The sequence below is a fragment of the Cervus elaphus genome, chromosome 5, assembly GCF_910594005.1.
Source record: "Cervus elaphus chromosome 5, mCerEla1.1, whole genome shotgun sequence".
Lineage (NCBI taxonomy): Eukaryota > Metazoa > Chordata > Mammalia > Artiodactyla > Cervidae > Cervus > Cervus elaphus.
In genome coordinates this window covers 53,214,816-53,238,128 of record NC_057819.1, presented here as the reverse complement: position 1 = coordinate 53,238,128, position 23,313 = coordinate 53,214,816, and the positions used below count along the sequence as shown (strand labels likewise).

At 43.4% G+C, this 23,313-nt stretch overlaps 2 protein-coding genes across 2 annotated transcripts in view; one reads left to right on the top strand and one right to left on the bottom strand.

Annotated features, from left to right (window-relative positions):
• Positions 1-23,313, top strand: part of TBC1D9 (TBC1 domain family member 9) — a 129,585-nt gene that overhangs the window by 92,539 nt on the left and 13,733 nt on the right. Inside the window, exons 14-16 of the mRNA XM_043902480.1 lie at positions 17,948-18,046; positions 18,221-18,289; positions 22,701-22,941. Of these exons, the coding sequence (XP_043758415.1) occupies positions 17,948-18,046; positions 18,221-18,289; positions 22,701-22,941 (409 nt within the window). The remainder of the gene's footprint in view (positions 1-17,947; positions 18,047-18,220; positions 18,290-22,700; positions 22,942-23,313) is intronic.
• On the bottom strand, positions 7,451-7,983 carry LOC122694148 (60S ribosomal protein L26-like). Its single transcript, XM_043902481.1, has one exon. It carries the CDS (start codon positions 7,933-7,935, stop codon positions 7,498-7,500), a length of 438 nt encoding a protein of 145 aa, XP_043758416.1. The 5' UTR covers positions 7,936-7,983; the 3' UTR covers positions 7,451-7,497.

Here is a 23,313-nt window from a genome sequence, read left to right as displayed (position 1 = left end):
CTCAGGCCTCCGATTCTTGGCTTTGCCCACCTTGTAGGCTGATCAAGTAGTGGCTCATTTTCAGCTCTGGGTGGGTTGAGGAGGGGCTGCTGAAAGCAGGCATGGGGAGGTTGACCTTCCCTGTGCTCATGCCAAGTCCTTGGGTCTCCTGGGGAGTAGACAAGCCAATCCTCTTATGGGGGGAGCACATAGAATACTCTCTCCTCCCAGAGAAGAGCCAGACTTCTAGGATTCCTCGCAAATTGCTCGGCCCGGGGTGGGGAAGGTATGTTCTGGTCCACAGTGACCCCAGTTCTGGTCCTGAATTCCACAAAAGAGCTAGTGGTGCTGTGTACCTCATAGCACTTGTGGTTTTTGGCATTCCGAGGACTCAGGACCCATAATACCTGTGGTTTGTTCGTTTCCTGATCACTAAGGAAGAGCATGAGTATTTTGCTGGGCACACCAGGTCCTCTCGAGATGTTTTGGAATCGTGTGACTGGTGATTGTCAGCATTCCAGCTAGCAGCAGCCTGGATACTAGAGAGATGGTGACCTCCGGCTGAGGTCAGAAAATCTCTCTTAAAGAGAATTAAAAGAAAATAGGTGTTTTTCAAAAAAATTGGTGTGGATCCAGACACGTTTTCAGGAATGTGTGCCCTTAACTCAAAATACAAGAAAGGCTGATAATTTATTATTTCAGAAAATTTTTGTTAGCACTCCATACATATTAAAAACAAAACATTTGGGGTGTGTTTTAGCATCATAAAAATAATGCATGTTTATTGTAAAATAATGTAGAGACTGAACACATGTGAAAGAAAAACTGTATCCTGTGAGCATCTCACCATATCTCCCTCCAGTATGTTTCTATATTTGAAATTTATACTTAGTACAAGTATCTGCTTATAAGTGCTTTGTAACTTCCCATTTTTGACTTAAAATACATGGCAAACATTCTCTGATATTTAATATATTGTTTGTTGGCAAGTTTTCATAGAGTCTTAATATTCTGCTTTAATGAGACGCCAAACCTTATTTAGCTGGTCCCTTTCGTTGGACATTTACTTTGGTTGCTTCCAAATTTTCAGTACCATATTGGCAAATTTGTATGGTATTATTATGTATATGTAATATGTATGATACTATGTATTATATAAAAGTTTCTACACAAATAATACATCTCTGACTTTTTTCTTAGAGTCCATTCTTAGGAATAGATTTCCAGTAATAGATCAAAAAGTATTAATTATTTCCAAGCTCCTGGCACACTCTGTCCTGCTTCTATGTAGATTTTCCTGGTTTAAATTTTCACTAGTAGAGATTTAAGGATGACTGTTTGACTTCACTCTCTCCAAAACTGGTTATTATCATAATGCATTTTTTAAAAAATTATTGCCCCAGGACTTTTAATAGTCCTCCATCAGAAATGTTGAATGATTATTTTCCCAGAAAAAGAGCCCATGTGACTGAAAGCAATAGTTATTATTATAGCTGTGGGTTGTTTTTCTAAAGGCATCCCCCGAAACCTTTATTGTGAAGAGAATTCTAGACCCAAGTAATAAAGCTTGGTATATAGAAACTCAGCTTTGTTCTTCACAATAGATAAGCTAAGGTCTCACTGAGGTCAGCACGTGGCCCGTTTTTAATGGGAAAGAGTGGCGAATGGAAGCAACACCAGAGCTGGTGTCCATCTCCTTCCTGTCTGTCTGGTCCCTAATGGCGCCCCTCAGGCTGCCAAGAGTCCTATCGCAGGACACAGCCATAGTTTCCTTCCTCTGCCTGGGAAGACACCCTTGTTTATTTTTACCAATGTCTACATCACCTGCTCTTTCAATGCAGTGATTTGCTTTTTGTCTTCTCTTTGCTTAGTGGCACCGCCGTACTAATAAGCCTTCAGTGCCTTCCCAATGCCTCATCTGTGTGCATTTGCCAAGTCGCTTCAGTCATGTCGGGGTCTGCTAGACCCCATGGACTGTAGCCCACCAGCCTCCTCTGTCCTTGAGATGCTACAGGCAAGAATACTGGAGTGGGTTGCCATGCCCTCCTCCAGGGGACCTTCCCAATCTAGGGATTGAACCTGCATCTCTTAGGTCTCTTGCTTTGGCAGGAGGGTAATTTACCACTGGTGCCACCTGGGAAATCCCCATTGCCTTAATAGGTCATCCTAAAGACAACACCACAAAGTCTTGCCTTTCCTTTTTTTTTTTTGCTGCCTCCTATTAGATTGGTGGCCCTCAATTCTGCCTGTGCATTCAAATTCCTTAAAAAACATTTTTTTTAAGCCAAGCTTTTAAAAATATAAATTCCTAGGCTCCATTCTAGACCAGTTCCCTTTGTATCTTGGTATGACACCTATGAAGAAATACTTTTCAGAAGTTCCCAGGTGATTCTGGAACCCAGTGGGGGCTGAGAGTCACTGCCCTAGATGCAGAATGGGGCCACTAGACGCCTAGGCGGATTTTAACCCGGTTATACAACAGACACCAGTGTTCTGAAGCCGATGACTCCTTGCTTTCCGTGCTTCAGGATAGTTAGCCAGGAAAATAGATACGTAGGAAGAATACCGAAAGCACATTCAGCCTTGAGATCCCAGGATGCTGCAGGTCCATCACCTTTCTGCTGATGAGTAGATATGATAATTTTCTTCATAAATGCCTCATGGGGAAATCTCACACATTGTGAAGTTCTCCCAAGTCCCTCCTGGTAGGAGGGGCAGTTTGAGAGACAATTTTCTTCTGTTTGGGCCCTGTGTGCTGTTTTGCTAGATACACAGACATGGTAGACAAAGTCCCAGCCTTCAGGTTTAATCCATAGACTGAGATGAGCCTCCTGGAAGACACAGAGCACATTAATAGAAGAATTACATCAGGCACATGACCACCACAGAGTTTCTTCATGTTCAAGTTGACCCACCCGGAGCATTTGAGAAATGTTATGCAAGGGGATGACAGAGGATGAGATGGTTGGATGGCATCACCGACTTGATGGACTTAAGTTTGAGCAAGCTCCAGGAGTTGGTGATGGACAGGGAAGACTGGCATGCTGCAGTCCATGGGGTTGCCAAGAGTTGGACACGACTGAGGGACTGAACTGAACTGAAGTGGGCAAAGGAGGTGGCTGATAAAACAAAAGGAGGAGTTTGTGCACAAGGACAGACAGTTTGAAAGTTCAGATTAATGTGTTGGACTTATTAATTTTGGTGATAATAGCTGTCACTCATGGAGAACCCACCTCGTGTGGGACAGGTGCGAGGTGCTTCATCAGTAGCCCCACCAGGTCCATGTTCACACATTTTAAGGCTAAAATGTAAGTTGAGAGAGGTTGAGTCAGTTCTCCCAAGGCACACAGAAAGTGGCAGAGTCACAAGGCAGACGAGAGCTCCCCAGCATTAAAGCCAGAGCCAAGGGGGTGTGTCTGGATAGAATGTGGATGGACTTGTAGGTGTACATATGGACATGAGGTCAATGGGTCCAGTAGAGTCTGGTTAGTGGGAAGTCTTGAAACCACTAATTGATTTGCAAGGCACCCAACAGCCACTGCAAAGAGAGAGGATCTACTTAGCCGTTGTTTGATTGCTCTTTTCAGAATTCTAGTCTGTCAGAGCCCCTCCAAAAAGGCGAAGGGGCAGGGGAGAGGAGATCACGGCCCAGTCCTCCGCATAACCCATTTTCCTTTAGAAATCCTCCGGAAATAGCTAGGCAGGAACCTGGGAGTTTATGGTTTCCTTTTAGGTTGGGTCTGTTTGCTCTCAATGGAAGGGCCATTATATGTATTCTGTTGTGTCTGATTATGGCCAGTCCCTGGACCTGCCTGGCAAACTGCTGGGTCCATTTCTACTTGAGGAACAGAGGTTAATTAAGTATAAAATGTAGAGGGCTCTTTGAAGGTCAGGCTTGGGGGAACTAACTCTTTGGGATTTTCTAAGCACAGATACTGGTACGGGTTGCCCTTTCCTTCTCCAGGGGATCTTCCTCACCCAAGGATAGAACCTGTGCCTCCTGCACCGGCAGGTGGATTTTTTTTTTTTTTTTTTCATATATTTTTATTAGTTGGAGGCTAATTACTTTACAGTATTGTAGTGGTTTTTGCCATACATTGACATGAATCAGCCATGGATTTACATGTGTTCCCCATCCTGAGCCCCCCTCCCACCTCCCACCCCATCCCTTCCCTCTGGGTCTTCCCAGTGCACCAGCCCTGAGCACTTGTCTCATTCATCCAACCTGGACTGGCGATCTGTTTCACCCTTGATAGTATACTTGCTACAATACTATTCTCTCAGATCATCCCACCCTCGCCTTCTCCCACAGAGTCTAAAAGTCTGTTCTGTACATCTGTGTCTCTTTTTCTGTCTTGCATATAGGGTTATCATTACCATCTTTTTAAGTTCCATATATATGTGTTAGTATACTGTATTGGTGTTTATCTTTCTGGCTTGCTTCACTCTGTATAATGGGCTCCAGTTTCATCCATCTCATTAGAACTGATTCAAATGAATTCTTTTTAATGGCTGAGTAATATTCCATTGTGTATATGTACCATAGCTTTCTTAGCCATTTGTCTGCTGATGGGCATCTAGGTTGCTTCCATGTCCTGGCTATTATAAACAGTGCTGCGATGAACACTGGGATACATGTGTCTCTTTCAGATCTGGTTTCCTTGGTGTGTATGCCCAGGAGTGGGATTGCTGGGTCATATGGCAGTTCTATTTCCAGTTTTTTAAGAAATCTCCACACTGTTCTCCATAGCGGCTGTACTAGTTTGCATTCCCACCAACAGTGTAAGAGGGTTCCCTTTTCTCCACACCCTCTCCAGCATCTATTGCTTGTAGACTTTTGGATTAGCAGCCATCCTGACTGGCGTGTAATGGTACCTCATTGTGGTTTTGATTTGCATTTCTCTGATAATGAGTGATGTTGAGCATCTTTTCATGTGTTTGTTAGCCATCTGTATGTCTTCTTTGGAGAAATGTCTGTTTAGTTCTTTGGCCCATTTTTTGATTGGGTCATTTATTTTTCTGGAATTGAGCTGCAGGAGCTGCTTGTATATTTTTGAGATTAATCCTTTGTCTGTTGCTTCATTTGCTATTATTTTCTCCCAATCTGAAGGCTGTCTTTTTACCTTGTTATAGTTTCCTTTGTTGTGCAAAAGCTTTTAAGTTTCATTAGGTCCCATTTGTTTATTTTTGCTTTTATTTCCAATGTTCTGGGAGGTGAGTCATAGAGGATCTTGCTGTCATTTATGTTGGAGAGTGTTTTGCCTATGTTCTCCTCTAGGAGTTTTGTAGTTTCTGGTCTTAGATTTAGATCTTTAATCCATTTTGAGTTTATTTTTGTGTATGGTGTTAGAAAGTGTTCTAGTTTCATTCTTTTACAAGTGGTTGACCAGTTTTCCCAGCACCACTTGTTAAAGAGGTTATCTTTTTTCCGTTGTATATTCTTGCCTCCTTTGTTGAAGATAAGGTGTCCATAGGTACGTGGATTTTTCTCTGGGCTTTCTATTTTGTTCCATTGATCTATATTTCTGTCTTTGTGCCAGTACCATACTGTCTTGATGACTGTGGCTTTGTAGTAGAGTCTGAAGTCAGGCAGGTTGATTCCTCCAGTTCCATTCTTCTTTCTCAAGATTGCTTTGGCTGTTTGAGGTTTTTTGTATTTCCATACAATTTGTGAAATTATTTGTTCTAGTTCTGTGAAAAATACCATTGGTAGCTTGATAGGGATTGCGTTGAATCTATAGATTGCTTTGGGTAGTATATCCTTTTTCACAATATTGATTCTTCCAATCCATGAACACGGTATATTTCTCCATCTATTTGTGTCCTCTTTGATTTCTTTCATCAGTGTTTTATAGTTTTCTATGTATAGGTCTTTTGTTTCTTTAGGTAGATATACTCCTAAGTATTTTATTCTTTTTGTTGCAATGGTGAATGGTACTGTTTCCTTAATTTCTCTTTCTGTTCTCTCATTGTTAGTGTGTAGGAATGCAAGGGATTTCTGTGTGTTAATTTTATATCCTGCAACTTTACTATATTCGTTGATTAGCTCTAGTAATTTTCTGGTAGAGTCTTTAGGGTTTTCTATGTAGAGGATCATGTCATCTGCAAACAGTGAGAGTTTTATTTCTTCTTTTCCTATCTGGATTCCTTTTATTTCTTTTTCTGCTCTGATTGCTGTGGCCAACACTTCCAAAACTATGTTGAATAGTAGTGGTGAGAGTGGGCACCCTTGTCTTGTTCCTGACTTTAGGGGAAATGCTTTCAATTTTTCACCATTGGGGATAATGTTTGCTGTGTGTTTGTCATATATAGCTTTTATTATGTTGAGGTATGTTCCCTCTATTGCTGCTTTCTGGAGAGTTTTTATCATGAATGGATGTTGAATTTTGTCAAAGGCTTTTTCTGCATCTATTGAGATGATCATATGGTTTTTATCTTTCAATTTGTTAATATGTTATATTGCATTGATTGATTTGTGGATATTAAAGAATCCTTGCATTCCTGGGATAAAGCCCACTTGGTCATGATGTATGATCTTTTTAATATGTTGTTGGATTCTGTTTGCTAGAATTTTGTTTAGGATTTTTGCATCTATGTTCATCAGTGATATTGGCCTGTAGTTTTCTTTTTTTGGCATCTTTGTCTGGTTTTGGTATTAGGGTGATGGTGGCCTCACAGAATGAGTTTGGAAGTTTACCTTCTTCTGCAATTTTCTGGAAGAGTTTGAGTAGGATAGGTGTTAGCTCTTCTCTAAATTTTTGGTAGAATTCAGCTGTGAAGCCATCTGGTCCTGGGCTTTTGTTTGCTGGACGATTTCTGATTGCAGTTTCGATTTCCGTGCTTGTTATGGGTCTGTTAAGATCTTCTATTTCTTCCTGGTTCAGTTTTGGAAAGTTATACTTTTCTAAGAATTTGTCCATTTTTTCCAAGTTGTCCATTTTATTGGCATAGAGCTGCTGGTAGTAGTCTCTTATGATCCTTTGTATTTCAGTGTTGTCTGTTGTGATCTCTCCATTTTCATTTCTAATTTTGTTAATTTGGTTCTTCTCCCTTTGTTTCTTGATCAGTCTGACTAATGGTTTGTCAATTTTATTTATCTTTTCAAAAAACCAGCTTTTAGGTTTGTTGATTTTTGCTATGGTCTCTTTAGTTTCTTTTGCATTTATTTCTGCCCTAATTTTTAGGATTTCTTTCCTTCTACTAACCCTGGGATTCTTCATTTCTTCCTTCTCTAGTTGCTTTAGGTGTAGAGTTAGGTTATTTATTTGACTTTTTTCTTGTTTCTTGAGATAAGCCTGTATTGCTATGAACCTTCCCCTTAGCACTGCTTTTACAGTGTCCCATAAGTTTTGGGTTGTTGTGTTTTCATTTTCATTCGTTTCTATGCATATTTTGATTTCTTTTTTGATTTCTTCTATGATTTGTTGGTTATTCAGAAGCGTCTTATTTAGCCTCCCTATTTGAATTTTTTTTTTTTCATTTTAACAGTTTTTAATGAAAGTTATAGACAAGATGACTTTATTCCTGCATCTTCTCAATTGTTTCTTCCTTATATTTGCCCTTTTCCTTTCCTACTTGGCGAGATTTGGCTTTACGTTCGAGGATCTTTTTGCGGTCTTTGTCCAGTTTTAGTCTGGTGATAACCACCTTGCTGGGGTGAATGCCCACATGGACAGTTGTGCCGTTAGCCTTCTCCTGCTGCACTCGTTCAATGTAGATGACGTATTTCTTCCTGTACACCTGGACTACTTTGCCAATTTGCTGCCCTTTGTAGTGCCCTCGTACAACCTGAACTTCATCATCCTTTCGGATGGGCATGGATCGAACGTTGTACTTCTGCCTTAGCTCTTTAGAAAGAGGAGAAGACATAATTTTCCTGCGAATGTGGGAAGGCGCATTGAAATGCCTCTTTCGATTCTTGCTTCGGTCAGAAGTCACAAAGGGATTGAACTTCATTTTGGCCGCCGGCGCTTCAGCGATGGCCACAGAAAGGAAGAGGGCTATTTGAATTTTTAATGGTTTTTTTTCCTGTAATTGAGATCTAATCCTACTGCATTCTGGTCAGAAAAGATGACTGAAATTATTTCAATTTTTTTGAATTTACCAAGGGTAGATTTATGGCCCAGGATGTGATCTGTTCTGGAGAAGGTTCCGTGTGCACTTGAGAAAAAGGTGACATTCATTGTTTTGGAGTGAAATGTCCTATGGATATCAGTTAGGTCTGGTTGGTCCATTGTGTCATTTGAAGTTTGTGTTTCCTTGTTAATTTTCTGTTTAGTTGATCTATCCATAGGTGTGAGTGGGATATTAAAGTCACCCACTATTATTGTGTTATTCTTAATTTCCCCTTCATACTTATTAGCAATTGCCTTACATATTGCAGTGCTCCTATATTGGGTGCATATATATTTATAATTGTTATATCTTCTTGGATTGAACCTTTGATCATTATGTAGTGTCCTTCTTTGTCTCTTTTCACAGCCTTTATTTTAAAGTCTATTTTATCTGATATGAGTATTGCGACTCCTGCTTTCTTTTGGTCTCCGTTTGCATGAAGTATTTTTTTCCAGCCCTTCACTTTTAGTCTGTATGTGTCCCTTGTTTTGAGGTGGGTCTCTTGTAGACAGCATATATAGGGGTCTTGTTTTTGTATCCATTCAGCCAGTCTTTGTCTTTTGATTGGGGCATTCAACCCATTTACATTTAAGGTAATTATTGATAAGAATGGTCCCATTGCCATTTGCTTTGTTGTTTTGGGTTTGCGTTCATACAACCTTTCTGTGTTTCCTGTCTAGAGAAAATCCTTTAGCATTTGTTGAAGAGCTGGTTTGGTGGTGCTGAATTCTCAGCTTTTGCTTGCCTGTAAAGCTTTTGATTTCTCCATATCTGAATGAGATCCTTGCTGGGTACAGTAATCTGGGTTGTAAGTTATTCTCTTTCATTACTTTAAGTATGTCCTGCTATTCCCTTCTGGTCTGAAGAGTTTGTATTGAAAGAACAGCTGTTATCCTTATGGGAATCCCCTTGTGTGTTATATGTTATTTCTCCCTTGCTGCTTTTAATATTTGTTCTTTGTGTTTGATCTTTGTTAGTTTGATTAATATGTGTCTTGGGGTGTTTTGCCTTGGGTTTATCCTGTTTGGGACTCTCTGGGTTTCTTGGACTTGTGTGACTGTTTCCTCCCCCACTTTAGGGAAGTTTTCAGCTATTATCTCCTTGAGTATTTTCTCATGGCCTTCCTTTTTGTCTTCTTCTGGGACTCCTATGATTCGAATGTTGGGGTATTTCACATTGTCGTGGAGGTCCCTGAGGTTGTCCTCATTTCTTTTGATTCTTTTTTCTTTTTTACTGTCTGCTTCATTTATTTCCACCATTTTATCTTCTACCTTACTTATCCTATCTTCTGCCTCCTTTATTCTACTGTTGGTTCCCTCCAGGGTGTTTTTGATCTCATTTATTGCATTATTCATTTTTAATTGACTCTTTTTTATTTCTTCTAGGTCCTTGTTAAACATTTCTTGCATCTTCTTAATCCTTGTCTCCAGGCTATTTTTCTGTAACTCCATTTTGTTTTCAAGATTTTGGATCATTTTTATTATCATTATTTTAAATTCTTTTTCAGGTAGATTCCCTATCTCCTCCTCTTTTGTTTGGCTTGGTGGGCATTTTTCATGTTCCTTTACCTGCTGGGTATTTCTCTGCCTTTTCATCTTATTTAGATTGCTGTGTTTGGGGTGGCCTTTCTGTATTCTGGAAGTCTGTGGATGTTTCTCCCAGTGGGTGGGGTTGGACGATTGGCTTGTCAAGGTTTCCTGGTTAGAGACGCTTATGTCGGGTGTTCTGGTGGGTGGAGCTGGATTTCTTCTCTCTGGAGTGCACTGGAGTGTCCAGTAGTGAGTTTTGAGATGGGTCTATGGGTTTGATGTGACTTTGGGCCGCCTGTATATTGACACACAGGGCTATGTTCCTGCGTTGCCGGAGAATTTGTGTGGTATGACTTGCTCTGGCTCTGGAATTTATTGGCTCTTGGGTGGTGGTTGGTTTCAGAGTAGGTATGGAGGCTTTTGGGTGATCTCTTGTTGATTAATGTTCCCTGTAGTCAGGTGATCTCTGGTGTTCTCAGGTTTGGGGCTTAAGCCTCTTGCCTGTGAATTTCAGTCTTATTCTTCCAGTAGCCTCAAGACTTCTCCCTCCATACAGCACTGATAATAAAACTTCTAGGTTAATGGTGAAAGGATTATCCACAGTGAGGGACACCCAGAGAGGTTCACAGAGTTACATGAAGAAGAGGAGAGGGAGGAAGGAGATAGAGGTGAGCAGGAGGAGAAAAGGGGGGATTCAAGAGGAGAGAGACAGATCTAGGCAGTACTCTGTTCCCTAAGTGTTCTCCACAGCCCAGAACACCCACAGAGATTCACAGAATTGGATTGAGAAGAGAAGGGGTAGGGAGGAAATAGAGGTGATCTGGGGGAGAAAAAGGAGAGTCAAAAGGGGGAGAGAGTAATCAAACCAGTAATCACATTCCTGAGTGAAAATGGGTACTGAAGGTTGTATTCTTAAATGTCTGAAATTGATATCAAATACTGAAAAACAAAGATTAAAAATCTATAGTAGAGGTTAGACTCTTAAAAATACAATATTAAAAAAACAAAAACAAAAAAATTAAGAAATATATATGACGTTTGCTTTAAAAATAGGGTCTTTTTTTTTTGCAAGGTTATAGTGGGTTATAAAAATGAAAATTAAGGAGTAATAGAGGACTTTAAAAAAATAAATTTTTTTAATTAAAAAATAATAATAATAGTAAAAACATATCTAGGAATTTCTCTGGAGCTGTTGCGGGCAGTGTGGGTTCAGTTCAGTTTCAGATAGCTCCTTGTTCCAGCTTACACTTCTTAGTATCTATAGGCCCCTTCCCGTGTAGTCGGTGTTACCTACAGGGATTTTAATCTGTTGCACCGGTCACTTCTGAAGCGGTTCCCTTTGTTTATTTGGCTTCTGTTCGCTGGTCTCTTCAGTGTCTAATTTCCGCCCTGACACAGGCGGGCGGAGGTGGTCTCTTGTTTAGTTCGCTTGTTCAGTCCTGCTGCAGGGAGGGAGGGGCGCTGCAGACACGTGTCACTGGCTTGTGTGGGGAGCACTCGCAGTGTTCCGGCCACACTGGGTTTGCCCCCGCTCACGGCGTGTGCTTTCCCATCTACACTGCTCAGGCTCCAGGCTGCTCTATATGGAGCGGGCCCTGCATTGCGTGCACTTCCTAGGCCTAAGCTGCTCAGGTTCAGGTTCTCGGTACTCCAAAAAAGCGCAGACTCCATTGGCCCTGCGTTTTGTGCCTTCCCCTCCCGAGCAGCTCAGGCAGCCAGGAGCTTGCCGGGCGCACTCTCCCCAGGTGCGGCGCGCCTTCTCCCCTCGGCGGTCCCAGCTTCAGTCTCCGCGTGAGCGCCAGTCAGGCGCGCCTTGTGTTTGTTCTGGGGAGCTGGTCTCTAGCCGCGACCCTCCCAGCGGATGTCAGCCATCCAGAATCTCGGGAAGTCTTTGGTTAGAAACTAGAAGCCTGTTTGCAGCTTGGTAGAGATGCCGTCTCTGGGGCCGAGTTTGCCGCTTTCCGACTCTGGCTGGCGCCCGCCTCCCCTCTGCCTCCAACAGGGGATGGGCTGGTCCGCAGCTGGCTAGCTCTTCTCTGGAATTGCTCAGTCCTTTGTTCTGGGAACGGGCCGGCTGTGCCTTAGGTTAGGGCTTTTCACAGGTTAACTCTCTCTCTTGCTATCCCACAGTTTAAGTTGTTATCTGTGGAAAATTCTGAAGGAGATGGGAATACCAGACCACCTGACCTGCCTCTTGAGAAACCTGTATGCAGGTCAGGAAGCAACAGTTAGAACTGGACATGGAACAAAAGACTGGTTCCAAATAGGAAAAGGAGTATGTCAAGGCTGTATATTGTCACCCTGTTTATTTAACTTATATGCAGAGTACATCATGAGAAACGCTGGGCTGGAAGAAGCACAAGCTGGAATTAAGATTGCTGGGGGAAATATCAATAACCTCAGATATGCAGATAACATCACCCTTATGGCAGAAAATGAAGAGGAACTAAAAAACCTCTTGATGAAAGTGAAAGAAGAGTGGAAAAGTTGGCTTAAAGCTCAACATTCAGAAAACTAAGATCATGGCATCTGGTCCCATCACCTCATGGCAAATAGATGGGGAGACAATGGAAACAGTGTCAGACTTTATTTTTTTGGACTCCAAAATCACTGCAGATGGTGACTGCAGCCATGAAGTTAAAAGACACTTACTCCTTGGAAGGAAAGTTATGACCAACCTAGATAGCATATTAAAAAGCAGAGACATTACTTTGCCAACAAAGGTCTGTCTGGTCAAGGCTATGGTTTTTCCAGTGGTCATGTATGGATGTGAGAGTTGGACTGTGAAGAAAGCTGAGCACCAAAAAATTGATGCTTTTGAACTGTGGTGTTGGAGAAGACTCTTGAGAGTCCCTTGGACTGCAAGGAGATCCAACCAGTCCATCCCGAAGGAGATCAGTCCTGGGTGTTCATTGGAAGGATTGATGCTGAAGCTGAAACTCCAATACTTTGGCCACCTCATGTGAAGAGTTGACTCATTGGAAAAGACCCTGATGCTGGGAAAGATTGAGGGCAGGAAGAGAAGGGGACGACAGAGGATGAGATGGCTGGATGGCATTACCGACTTGATGGGCATGAGTTTGAGTAAACTCCAGGAATTTGTGATGGACAGGGAGGCCTGGCGTGCTGTAATGGGGTCGCAAAGTGTCAGACATGACTGAGCGACTGAACTGAACTGAACTGAAGTTGTTATCTCATGTGTTAGCTCCCTCAGGTTGCCCTCAGGGCATTCAGGCTGGGTTCTTACCCTAACCAATGCCTCCCGCTCTTCTTCTCCATTCAGCCCTCACTTGCTGGTGGCGGATGTGAGCGTCTGGGGTACTTTTCTGCTGGGAGTTGCTTTTAGGCATGTAATCTGTGGGTTTTATTTATTTTTCCTCCAGGTTAGGTTGCCCTCCAAGGTTCAAAAACTTCCCCCAAACCCGCCCGTGAGAGGGTTTCCTGGTATTTGGAAATTTCCTCTATTAAGACTCCCTTCCCCGGACGGATCTCTGTCCCTAACTGTTTTGTCTCTCTTTTTATCTTTCATGTTTTGTCCCACCTCCTTTTGTAGACAATGGGCTGCTTTTCTGGGTGCCTGATGTCCTCTGTTAGTGATCAGCAGTTGTTTTGTGGAGTTTGCTCAGCATTCAAATGATCTTTCGATGAATTTGTGGGGAAGAAAATGGTCTCCCCGTCCTATTTCTCCGCCATCTTAGTTCTTCCCCCAATTAGGTGGATTTTTTTTTTACCACTAAGCCACCTGAGAAACCTAACTTGTTCTTTAGCAATCTGCAGAGATCTCAAGCCAATGTTTACTGTGAGTTACTGTTACTAGTACTTTATATTAATGTATCATTATCTCTAAGGGCAATCTACAAGGACAATTTTGGGGTCTCCTTGTACAGAGGAAGAAACTATGATTCAGAAGACTTGACCAAATTGCCCAAAGTCACACAGATAATTAGTAAAAGAAAATGAATTTGAATGAAATTTTGTCTAGCTCCAAAATTTACATTCTCCTCCACCCAAAGACAAAGAAGAACCTACCTGGACCCCTTTTCTAGAATGCTAGAAAAGTAGGTGGTGGAGCTATAGAACCAATGACTGAACCGTAAATTGCAGTGCAGCGCTTGTGGGACTCTGGGTAGCTTCTAGAACCTCTCTGAACCTCAGTTTTGTCATCTGTTAAATAGAAGTAACAGTACTAATTCACAAGGTTATTGTAAGGATGACCAGTGGCATGGGCTGTTAATGTCTCTGCCAGTTGTAGTGCAAGAATAGCTTCCTTCTGTCTCATAGGTAATGTGTCTTGGTTGATCAAAGGCAGAAAGTAACCGATCTAAGTTCTAAGATGTCGGTGTACTCTTGTTTTAACTATCGGGAAGGAACACCTGAGTCAAAACACAATTCTCTTTCAAAGCAGGAAAAACATATTGAATAGATAGAAAGCATTAGAAGGGTAGGGTTTTTCACTGTTGACTCCAGTTTGGGGAAATTATAAATTAAATGGTTCAGAGTCTACCATGTGGAAGAACCTATAGAGAGATGCCATTTCTGGTGTTGTCAGATAAGATACAGAAAAGACTGACATCGCATGGGCCATACTTAAACGATCACTCTTGTTTATCTGAGTTAAAGGTTTAACTGGACATCCTGTATCTCCTATATTTTATTCACTGAATCTGGCAACTCAAGGCCTTATTGAACACTGACTGCTCTCTGCAGCAAGTCAGGGAGACGAACCCCTGGGGAGTCTTCCAAGGGTGCAGATTCTAGAATCGGACAGCCTGATGTGTTCAAACTGGGCCATACCACCACAGCTCCGTGAGCTTGGGCAAGTTGATGACTTTTGTTAAGCTTCTGTTCCCTTATCTCTGAAATGGAGCTAGGAAGAGCACTTTTCCTGAAATTATCCCCAGGATTCAGTGTGTCCAATAAATGCCCGTTGAGCACTTGCTGAGACTCAGTATCTGTGCACTCATAGTAAGGGGCAAGAGGCAGGCCGTGGCAGATTCAAGTAAGAAAGAACAGAGCAGGTTAAAAGGGTGGGGACATGCTGTTTCTCTTGGGTTTGTGTGTCTGTGAAGGGACCTCTAGCAGAGACTCAGATGACCTGGGGGAGCCAGCGAGTTGTGTCTGAAGGAAGCCATTTCCTGGCAGAGAATGGGCTGCCGCACAGGCCCGGGCTGGCAGTGGGGCTGCCGTAATGTCCAGGGGAGCAGCAAGAGCCCACTGTGTCTGAGGCCGTGAGAAAGGGTGTTGGCAGCTGACCAGCGAGGCGGCTGAGGGATGGGGAGTGGTGTGGGGCTTGGAATCACTGGGGAGACTGGAATTTGACTCTGAGTGAGCTGTGAAAATGCTGGAGTTGTGAGCAAGGGAGTGGTGTCAAGGCTCAGGTTTTAGAAGGACCACTTCTAAAACCACTTCCCAGGTGGCTTAGTGGTAAAAAGAAAAAAAATCTCCCTGCCAATGCAGGTGGTGTGCATTCAACCCTGGGTTGGGAAGATTCCCCTGGAGAAGGAAATGGCAACCCACTCCAGTATCTTTGCCTGGAGAATCCCATGGACAGAGGAGCCTGGTGGGCTACAGTCTATGGGGCCACAGAAGTCAGACACGACTGAGCGACTGGACGTCTCACACACACACACACACACACACACACTTGTCATCTGCCTGGACGTGGCACACACGCACACACACACACTTGCCATCCGCGTCTACAAGGATTAAATCGTGAGCTGCTGCAGCTACTGACGACTGGATGTCACACACACACACTTGCCATCTGCCTGGACGTCACACACACACACACACACATACATGCACACTCTTGCCATCCACCTCTACAAGGAATAAATCATGAGCTGCTGTGGCTGCTGACCTTCAACACCTGGAAGGAGTTCAGGGCGGAGAGCAGAAATGAGGCGCTCTGTGCTCTGGGAAACTGGCAAAACAGGTCAGATATTTTCAGGAGCTCATTTTAGGAGCCCAATTCGTGCATCTTATATCTAGAAAAGCACTAAATTCCATCACGGTGATGTCTAACTCCACATGACTTTATAACCTTTATGAGACTAGCAGAAACTTTCTGCAAAAAAATATATGCTTGATTGCACGTACTCCACCTTCACTGAAATCAGATATACTGACCTTCCCCTTACCTCTTAGGAGCAGTTTCTCAGAGCTATCTGAAATGTTGTCTCCCAGGCTATAGCCCTCATTTTGTACCCAGTTAAACTTAACTCTCAACTGTCACATTGTGTGTGTGTGTGTGTGTGTGTGTGTGTGTGTGTGTGTGTTTTAAGCCTCTGAGAGAAACAATAGTGGTTTGGACCAGGGTGTGAACAGTAGAGGTTGTAAACAGTGAGGGGAATCCCTAGTATGTAGGTGTGTAGAGGTCTAAAGACTGAGCCCTGGAGCTGCCCAGGGATTCAAGATAGAGAGGGTGTGCAGAGGAGACAGAAAAGGAGTAGCTGGTAAGGCATAAATAGAACCAGGAGAAAGGGATTAAATGGAATTTAAACAAAACAAAATTTGTGCCGAGCACTTAATCAGTTTGTAAGTTTTAGCGCTTGTGTTTGTTGGAACACAGGTTAGGCTATTATAACCATAGGCCCCAAAATAGAGTTAAGACAGAAATTCAATTTTCTCTCGCTTTGAGTATGCTTATGGAGTTCAGGACTCGTGTGGAGCTCAATGGCATCAGGGACCCAGGCTCTTTCCAATCCACTCTTTTTTTAAATTTATTTTTTAATTGAAGGATAATCACTTTACAGAATTGTGTTGGTTTCTGCCAAACATCACCATGAATCAGCCTTAGGTGTACATATGTACCCTCCCTCTTGAACCCCCTTCCCACCTCCCTCCCCATCTAATCCACTCTTGAGAAAAGTCTTATCCACACAGGAAGGAGATAGGATGGGTGTGCCTCTTTCCTTTAATGGGCACTCAAGAGCTGACTCACTGGAAAAGACCCTGATGCTGGGAAAGATTGAGGGCAGAAGGAGAAGGAGGGGACAGAGGATGAGGTGGTTGGATGGCATCATCGACTCAATGGACATGAGCAAACTCCGGGAAATAGTGAAGGACAAGGAAACCGAGAGTGCTGCAATCCTTGGGGTCACAAAGAGTACCTGAATAACAACATCACTTCTACTCACATCCTATTGGCCAGAATCAGTCACCTAGCACAACAAGCTGCAGGGGACACTGGGGAATGTAGTCTTTTGCTTAGCATCTGGGTACTTGGCTAAAATTTTGAATTCTCTACATGCAGGGAGAACAGACATATGGGTATTGATGAGCCAACTTCCAGTCTGTGTGACAAGCATAATTTCAAAAGTCAATGCTCTCTGTATATGCCAACAGTATTCTTAAACTCAAGGGGAATTTCTCAGGCCCCTGATTGTCACTTATTTTTCAGATTGCTTTATCTTTTTCTGTTGTAAAATGTTACACCATAACTTCCAAAAGCAAAACAAATCCCCCAAATCCACTTTTATTTTGAAACCATTATAGATTTATAAGAGGTAGCAAAGGAATGTAGAGGGAAGTCATATGCATTTCCTCTCTAAGACTCCTCCTCCCCAATGCTAACATCTCAAACATTCAGGCAATGCTAGGCTTCTTGGGTTGGGAAAGGTAGCTAGTCCTGAGTGTCTACCATCGAAAGACAAATGCTATTGAACTAGAGATCAGAACAAGAAGCCACACTTCAACATTTCCTACAACCTCCCAGTTGAGTAGTTGGCCTCATACACTTCCTTTCTTCCTGTCAAGAAAGTTCTTCCTTGAACGCATTATTTCATCCACAAAGGGTCCCTATGGCCTTACTTAACCCTCTCATTTCTTATGAACTGGGCTTCCCTGGTGATTCAGATGGTAAAGAATTGCCTGCAATGCAGGAGACCCAGGTTCAACCTGTGGGTCAGGAAAATCCCCTGGAGAAGGGAATGGCTACCCACTCCAGTATTCTTGCGTGGAGAACTCCATGGACAGAGGAGCTGGCGGGCTGCAGTCTGTGGGGTCACAAAGAGTCAAACACAACTGAGCAACACTTTCACTTTTTTTTTCCATATGAACTGTTGATTTGAGAAAAACTAATTTGGCTTTGAGATTTACTTCAATGCTAAGAAGATGAGAATTTTCTGTTATTTATTTAAGATTGTTAAATGGCTTCAAAATAAACGAAGGACATATAATAAATGATGGTATAGTCTAAGAGCCCTATCATTTGGCAAGAAATTTCTCCTGGTGTCAGGATTTGTCTCCATCGGTCCTGCAGACATGACACCAAGTATTCTAGCAGATTTCTCAGAAATACCAATATTGTTTTTTTCCAGAAATTTGGAACTATCCGGGCAGATTTGATTGAGCAGATGAGATTTAAACAGAGACTAAAGGTGATCCAGACGCTGGAAGATACTACAAAACGGAATGTGGTGAGTCTTTTGAGAAATGGCATGTGGCTTTCTTTTTCCATCCTTCCTTGTATCCCCACTGACTCCACTTCCTGCTTGACAGACTAAGCGAATGTGAAAGAAAACAATCAGGCAGTTTCCCATTATGATATTTTTGAGTTTGTGAAAGTCATTGTGTTATTCTTTTTATATAAGGTACGAACCATTGTGACTGAAACGTCCTTTACCATTGATGAACTAGAAGAACTCTATGCTCTTTTCAAGGTGAGTTTCAAAGAAAATTCATGTACACTGAAGGGTGTAAAAGAGTTCACTTTTTTTTTTTTTAATTTTTGACTGTGCTGGGTCTTCATTGCTTTGTGGGCTTTTCTTTAGTTGGTCGGTGGGGCTCCTCTCTGGTTGTGGTGTAACGGCTTTTCTCTGCGCTGGCTTCTCTTATGGAGCACAAGCTCTAGGGCACTTGGACTTCAGTATTTGCAGCTCCCTGGCTCTAGAGCACAGGCCCAGTAGTTGTGGTGCACAGGCTCAGCTTCTCCAAGACATGTGGGATCTTCCCAGACCAGGGACTGAACGCATGTCTCCTGGATTGGAAGGTGAATTCTTTACCACTGAGCCACCAGGGAAGCCCAGCAGTTCACTTTAATAATTCAGTTAGTTCCTAGATTTTTCTGTTAAATTGTGAAGGGATAGCATGAGTGTCAACAAGCATCAATGGAAGATGGAGTTAAGAGTATAAAAATAGAGTACTTAATATGAAAAATAAAGATATAATTCATTTAAATTGATGTTTTAGCCTTCTTCCACTTCATGTGGTATTTTCACTGTTTCCTTGGACTTAAGAAAATAAGGTGTTACTTTGTAATACTCAATGGAATGATGGCAATCAAGCTTAAATTCTTTTTGAAACTTGTGTAAATTTTAATTTCCTATATTAGTCTATGTTCAAGCACCCTTAAGAAGAGATACATAGCTGGAATAAGAATAAAGCTGCTTGAATGTCTAAGGGAAAGCCTAGTTGTTTAAATTTCTATGATTTTTCTAAGTCAACCCACGATCCTCAATAAGGAAATATTGTCATGAAATGAAGCAGTGTAGAATTGTTTTTCTTCTAGGGAAAAAAAACCCACTTTTGTTGTAACTATCATTACCAACATCATAGGTAAAAATGTGACAATTGCCAGGAAAAAATTTTAAAGGATGCCTTTTACGCAGGTACCAATTTTATCACAATCTCTAATTGGCTAGTTTTTTGTATATTATAGAGCTTTTATTTCCAGAACTAAAGATAATTGAGGATCACAAAGATAGTATAGGAATGAACAGAAGGGGGCAAACATAAAGATCTGAGTTGGACACTAGTAGATCTTAGGATCAGACGGAGAATGTGAGAGCTGAGAATATTTTTGCTAATATTCCCATTTACCTGTTAGCTACTGGAGGCTTTTTAAAAAAAATACCACCGTTTTATTTATTTCTGTTTCTCTAGTATCTAGTTTTGTGTCCCTGCCCAATAGGTGTTCCAAACATGTGTGTTGAATACATAGGTGATTCAGTGATCTGTTTTCAGTGATCCATTTTCAATGCGTGCTTCTGAGGCAGGCACAGAGAGGTTGATGGCCTTGCGCAGTCCAGCAGTTTGGGCAACAGCGCCCCCAGCAGGCTGCATTCAGCACTTACCGGTGCAGTCTTAAGCATGTGCCATCTCATTAGTCTTTTATTCAGATATGTAAAGCACTGTGCCTAATTGCTCCATGTTAAGTTGGGTTTCCATAAGGAGGGAATTCCTCTTCATTTCTTAGAGGGAAACATACAATGATCCAATTTGGATTGAAAGAAAAAAATACAATGATCCAATTGAGATCAGACTGGAAGAAATCTGCTTTACAGAGTGGGGGTGGGGGATGGGTAGGGCCAGGATTTAGGGTAACTATGCAGAAGTGGGGAGTAGCAGCTAGAGGCAGCAAGACCGAGCACAGGTACCGGGAAGGGCTGTGACATTCCAAAGAGGAGGCTGACTTTGGGGCACACCAGAAGAGGAGGACCAGGGCTGGCTGTGCAGAAGTCCAAGATGCTGAGATCACTGAAGCCGTATCTTCTTCCCTGGGGACCTGTGCCCTCGGCGGCCTGGGCACCTCCAGGTACCAGGCATGTCATTTGTACACCAAGGATATTGCCTGAAGAAAGCTCTCCTTATACTCCAAAACCCTGCCGTTAGGTGTGTTGGCAAACAGGAGTTCCCCAAGTCTTCTGAGAGCCCCAAGAGAGAGCCTGACACCCTCGGTTGGTGTCAGGGATGGGAAGGATTCTCAGGTACTCAGTTGGGTTCAACCACTCAGTCATGTCCAACTCTTTGCAACCCCATGGACTGCAGCATGCCAGGCTTCCCTGTCCTTCACCATCTCCCGAAGTTTGCTCAGCCTCATGCCCATTGAGTCGGTGATGGCAACCCCAGACAAAGACTTCAGATAAGGACTCTTTCTTGAGTTTTTTGAAGACTTTTCATTGGCTTCAATTCATCTGCACAAACATTTATTGAGGTATTACCATGTCAGACACACTGCCAGACTCTTCAGTCTTTTATGAAGTCAATTTCTGGGGGATCTCCTTCAGATACAAAGGAAAGAGACATTTGTTTCCCAGTTTTCTGCTTGGGCTTTGGGCTAAACTTGATAGAAAACGGTGAAGACTGACACCCTGAGGCAGATTTGGTAGAAAATGTGATTTGCGGCCCCTGGGCCTTACTTGAACTCTTTGTAAATTAGTCCTTTTTCAGTCTTGGGTCCCTAGTGCCCAAATGATGGAGTAGGGGGTCTCATCAAAGGAGAGGGACATGATCTGTGTGACTTGCCATTTCCTGATGGCTGTGAGCACCATGAATGTGCCTGCAGCACACTCAGGTCCAGTTCTGGAGGAACATGGGTGCTTTAGTTAGGAGGCAGTGCTTTGGGTAACCTTTATCCACTGATGGAGCCCTGGTAAAAGGGGACCATTCCTGCGGGGCCGTATCACTAACTCCTTCCCACCCACGGGGCTCCTGGGCATCACGTCGGGAGTACAGCTCCACCCGGGGCACCCCTCGAACCTCAGCCTCTGCCTCCCTCCCCCAACCTCACCATCGTCACCGTGCTCCTCCACTCCTCCCCACCCAACCCCCCGCCATCCAGCAGCACTTGAGTGCAGCCCCAAGCCTAATGGACTTGACACACTTCCTTTATTCTCCCAAAGCTGCCCTGAGACACCTCTCCTTCCTCCTCTCTTGCCTACTCCCACTCCTCTCTTTGCTGGATTAGTAGCTACAATTCCCAGTAAACAATGAGGACAAAGACACTGGTCTTCTTTGCTCTGTTCTAAGTAAGAACAACACTGAAGTACTGCACGCTCACTGCTGACTCTTCCTTCTCAGAACCCCCAGGCAAGGGGGAACAATCTGGCGTGAGAGTGCTTTTTGCTATTGCAGTATTTATACATGCTTCTAATGAAATAGTCAGTACAGCAGGAAATAAAGTAAAAATAAAGTCTCCCTTTGGTTGCCTCTCTGTCTCCCCAGCCTACCATTCATTGCTAACTGTAAACCTCTACCTAGGGGGACTGGAGGCTTCTTACTGGCCTTTCTATTAGATGCTTCATCTTTGCGGTCTTCCTAGAATGGGCATGTGTTTCTGCCAGAATCAATATGACCTCGTGAATAAAGAGGCTGCCTTGTTTCCAAGGACAGAAACAGGAAGCCTTTAGCTGGATCTCTGTCCTCCTCCACCCTAGTGGTTCCTGCTCATAATTTTCCTGGCGCTGTTTTCAGATGCACAAAACAGGAGGGACTGCATGCTTGTAGCCTCGGTATTGGATGTCTAAGATAATCTTTGGGCTTCCCGGGTGGTGCTAATGGTAAAGAACCCACTTGCTAATGTAGCAGATGAAAGAGACATGGCTTCGACCCCTGGGTCGGGAAGATTCCCTGGAGGAGGGCATGGCAACTCACTCCAGTACTGTTGCCTGGAGAATTTCATGGACAGAGGAGCCCGGCAGGCTACGGTCCATAGGGTCGCAAAGAGTCTGACATGACTGAAGCGAGTTAGCATGTGTTAGCACACATGCAGGGTAAAAGTTATGTGATCTTGGTGACTAGGAGGCAGGGGTTTACAGGACACTAAACTAGGAGTTTGGAAACCCAGAATCACATTATGATTCTGCTTTGACTAACTGGTTAGGTGACTTGTGGGAGCCACTTAGCCTCTGGGCTGTACCATCCTCACAGAGGACAGGAGGTGATCAGACTGCCGGAATTCAGGTTAACACTCTTCAGGTTAACTCTTCAGGGTAACACTCTATGTATTTCTTGTAAAACAGAGTCTTTGTTTGTCTTTATGGGAATTACTTCTTAAAATGCTTGTGAGTGTGAGGGTAGCAGGGGGAGAAAATGGTGAAGGGGAGGTTCTTTCTTTCTTCACCTACTCCAGTAATTGAAACGGGTTTTTCATGCCAGATATAAACACGGAGATGGTTGCCATGGATTGGCGGGAGGTGGTCAGGTGGAGATAAATGTAAAAGAGAAGCCAAGGGTGCCCTGCCACCACTGCCCCAGGAGATGCAGACGGGTGACCTAAAGCCTTTTCCCAGATTTGCCGGTATTTGCTGTGAGATGCAGCCTCCCATATCATCCTGTTCTTCAATTCTGCAGGCGGAACATCTAACCAGCTGCTACTGGGGCGGGAGCAGCAATGCGCTGGACCGGCATGACCCCAGCCTGCCTTACCTCGAGCAGTATCGCATCGACTTGGAGCAGTTCAAGGGCATGTTTGCTCTGCTCTTTCCCTGGGCCTGCGGGACTCACTCTGACGTGCTGGCCTCCCGCTTATTCCAGTTATTAGATGAGAATGGAGACTCTCTGATCAACTTCCGAGAGTTTGTCTCGGGGCTGAGTAAGGACATGATTGCATGAGTTTGGGGATCGGGGTGGGAAAATCGGGGGAGATGGGGCAGTGAGCGCCATGGTCCTCCTTGCTGCCCTCGGGACCACAGCCCTGCTTTCCTCGGAAGGCAGGGCTTACGGGACAGAGGAGCACATTTTAAGGTTCGCAAGCTGCTTGTAAATCTGTTTTTAGTTAATGGATGTATCATATGATTAAATCATTACCTTCTACGTTAGTTAGTCTCTCAGTTTGTCCAGCTCTTTGTGACCCCATGGACTATAGCCCGCCAGGTTCGTCTGTCCAAGGCATTTCCCAGGCAAGAATACTGGAGCGGGTTGTCATGCCCTTCTTCAGGGGATCTTCACAATCCAGGGATCAAAC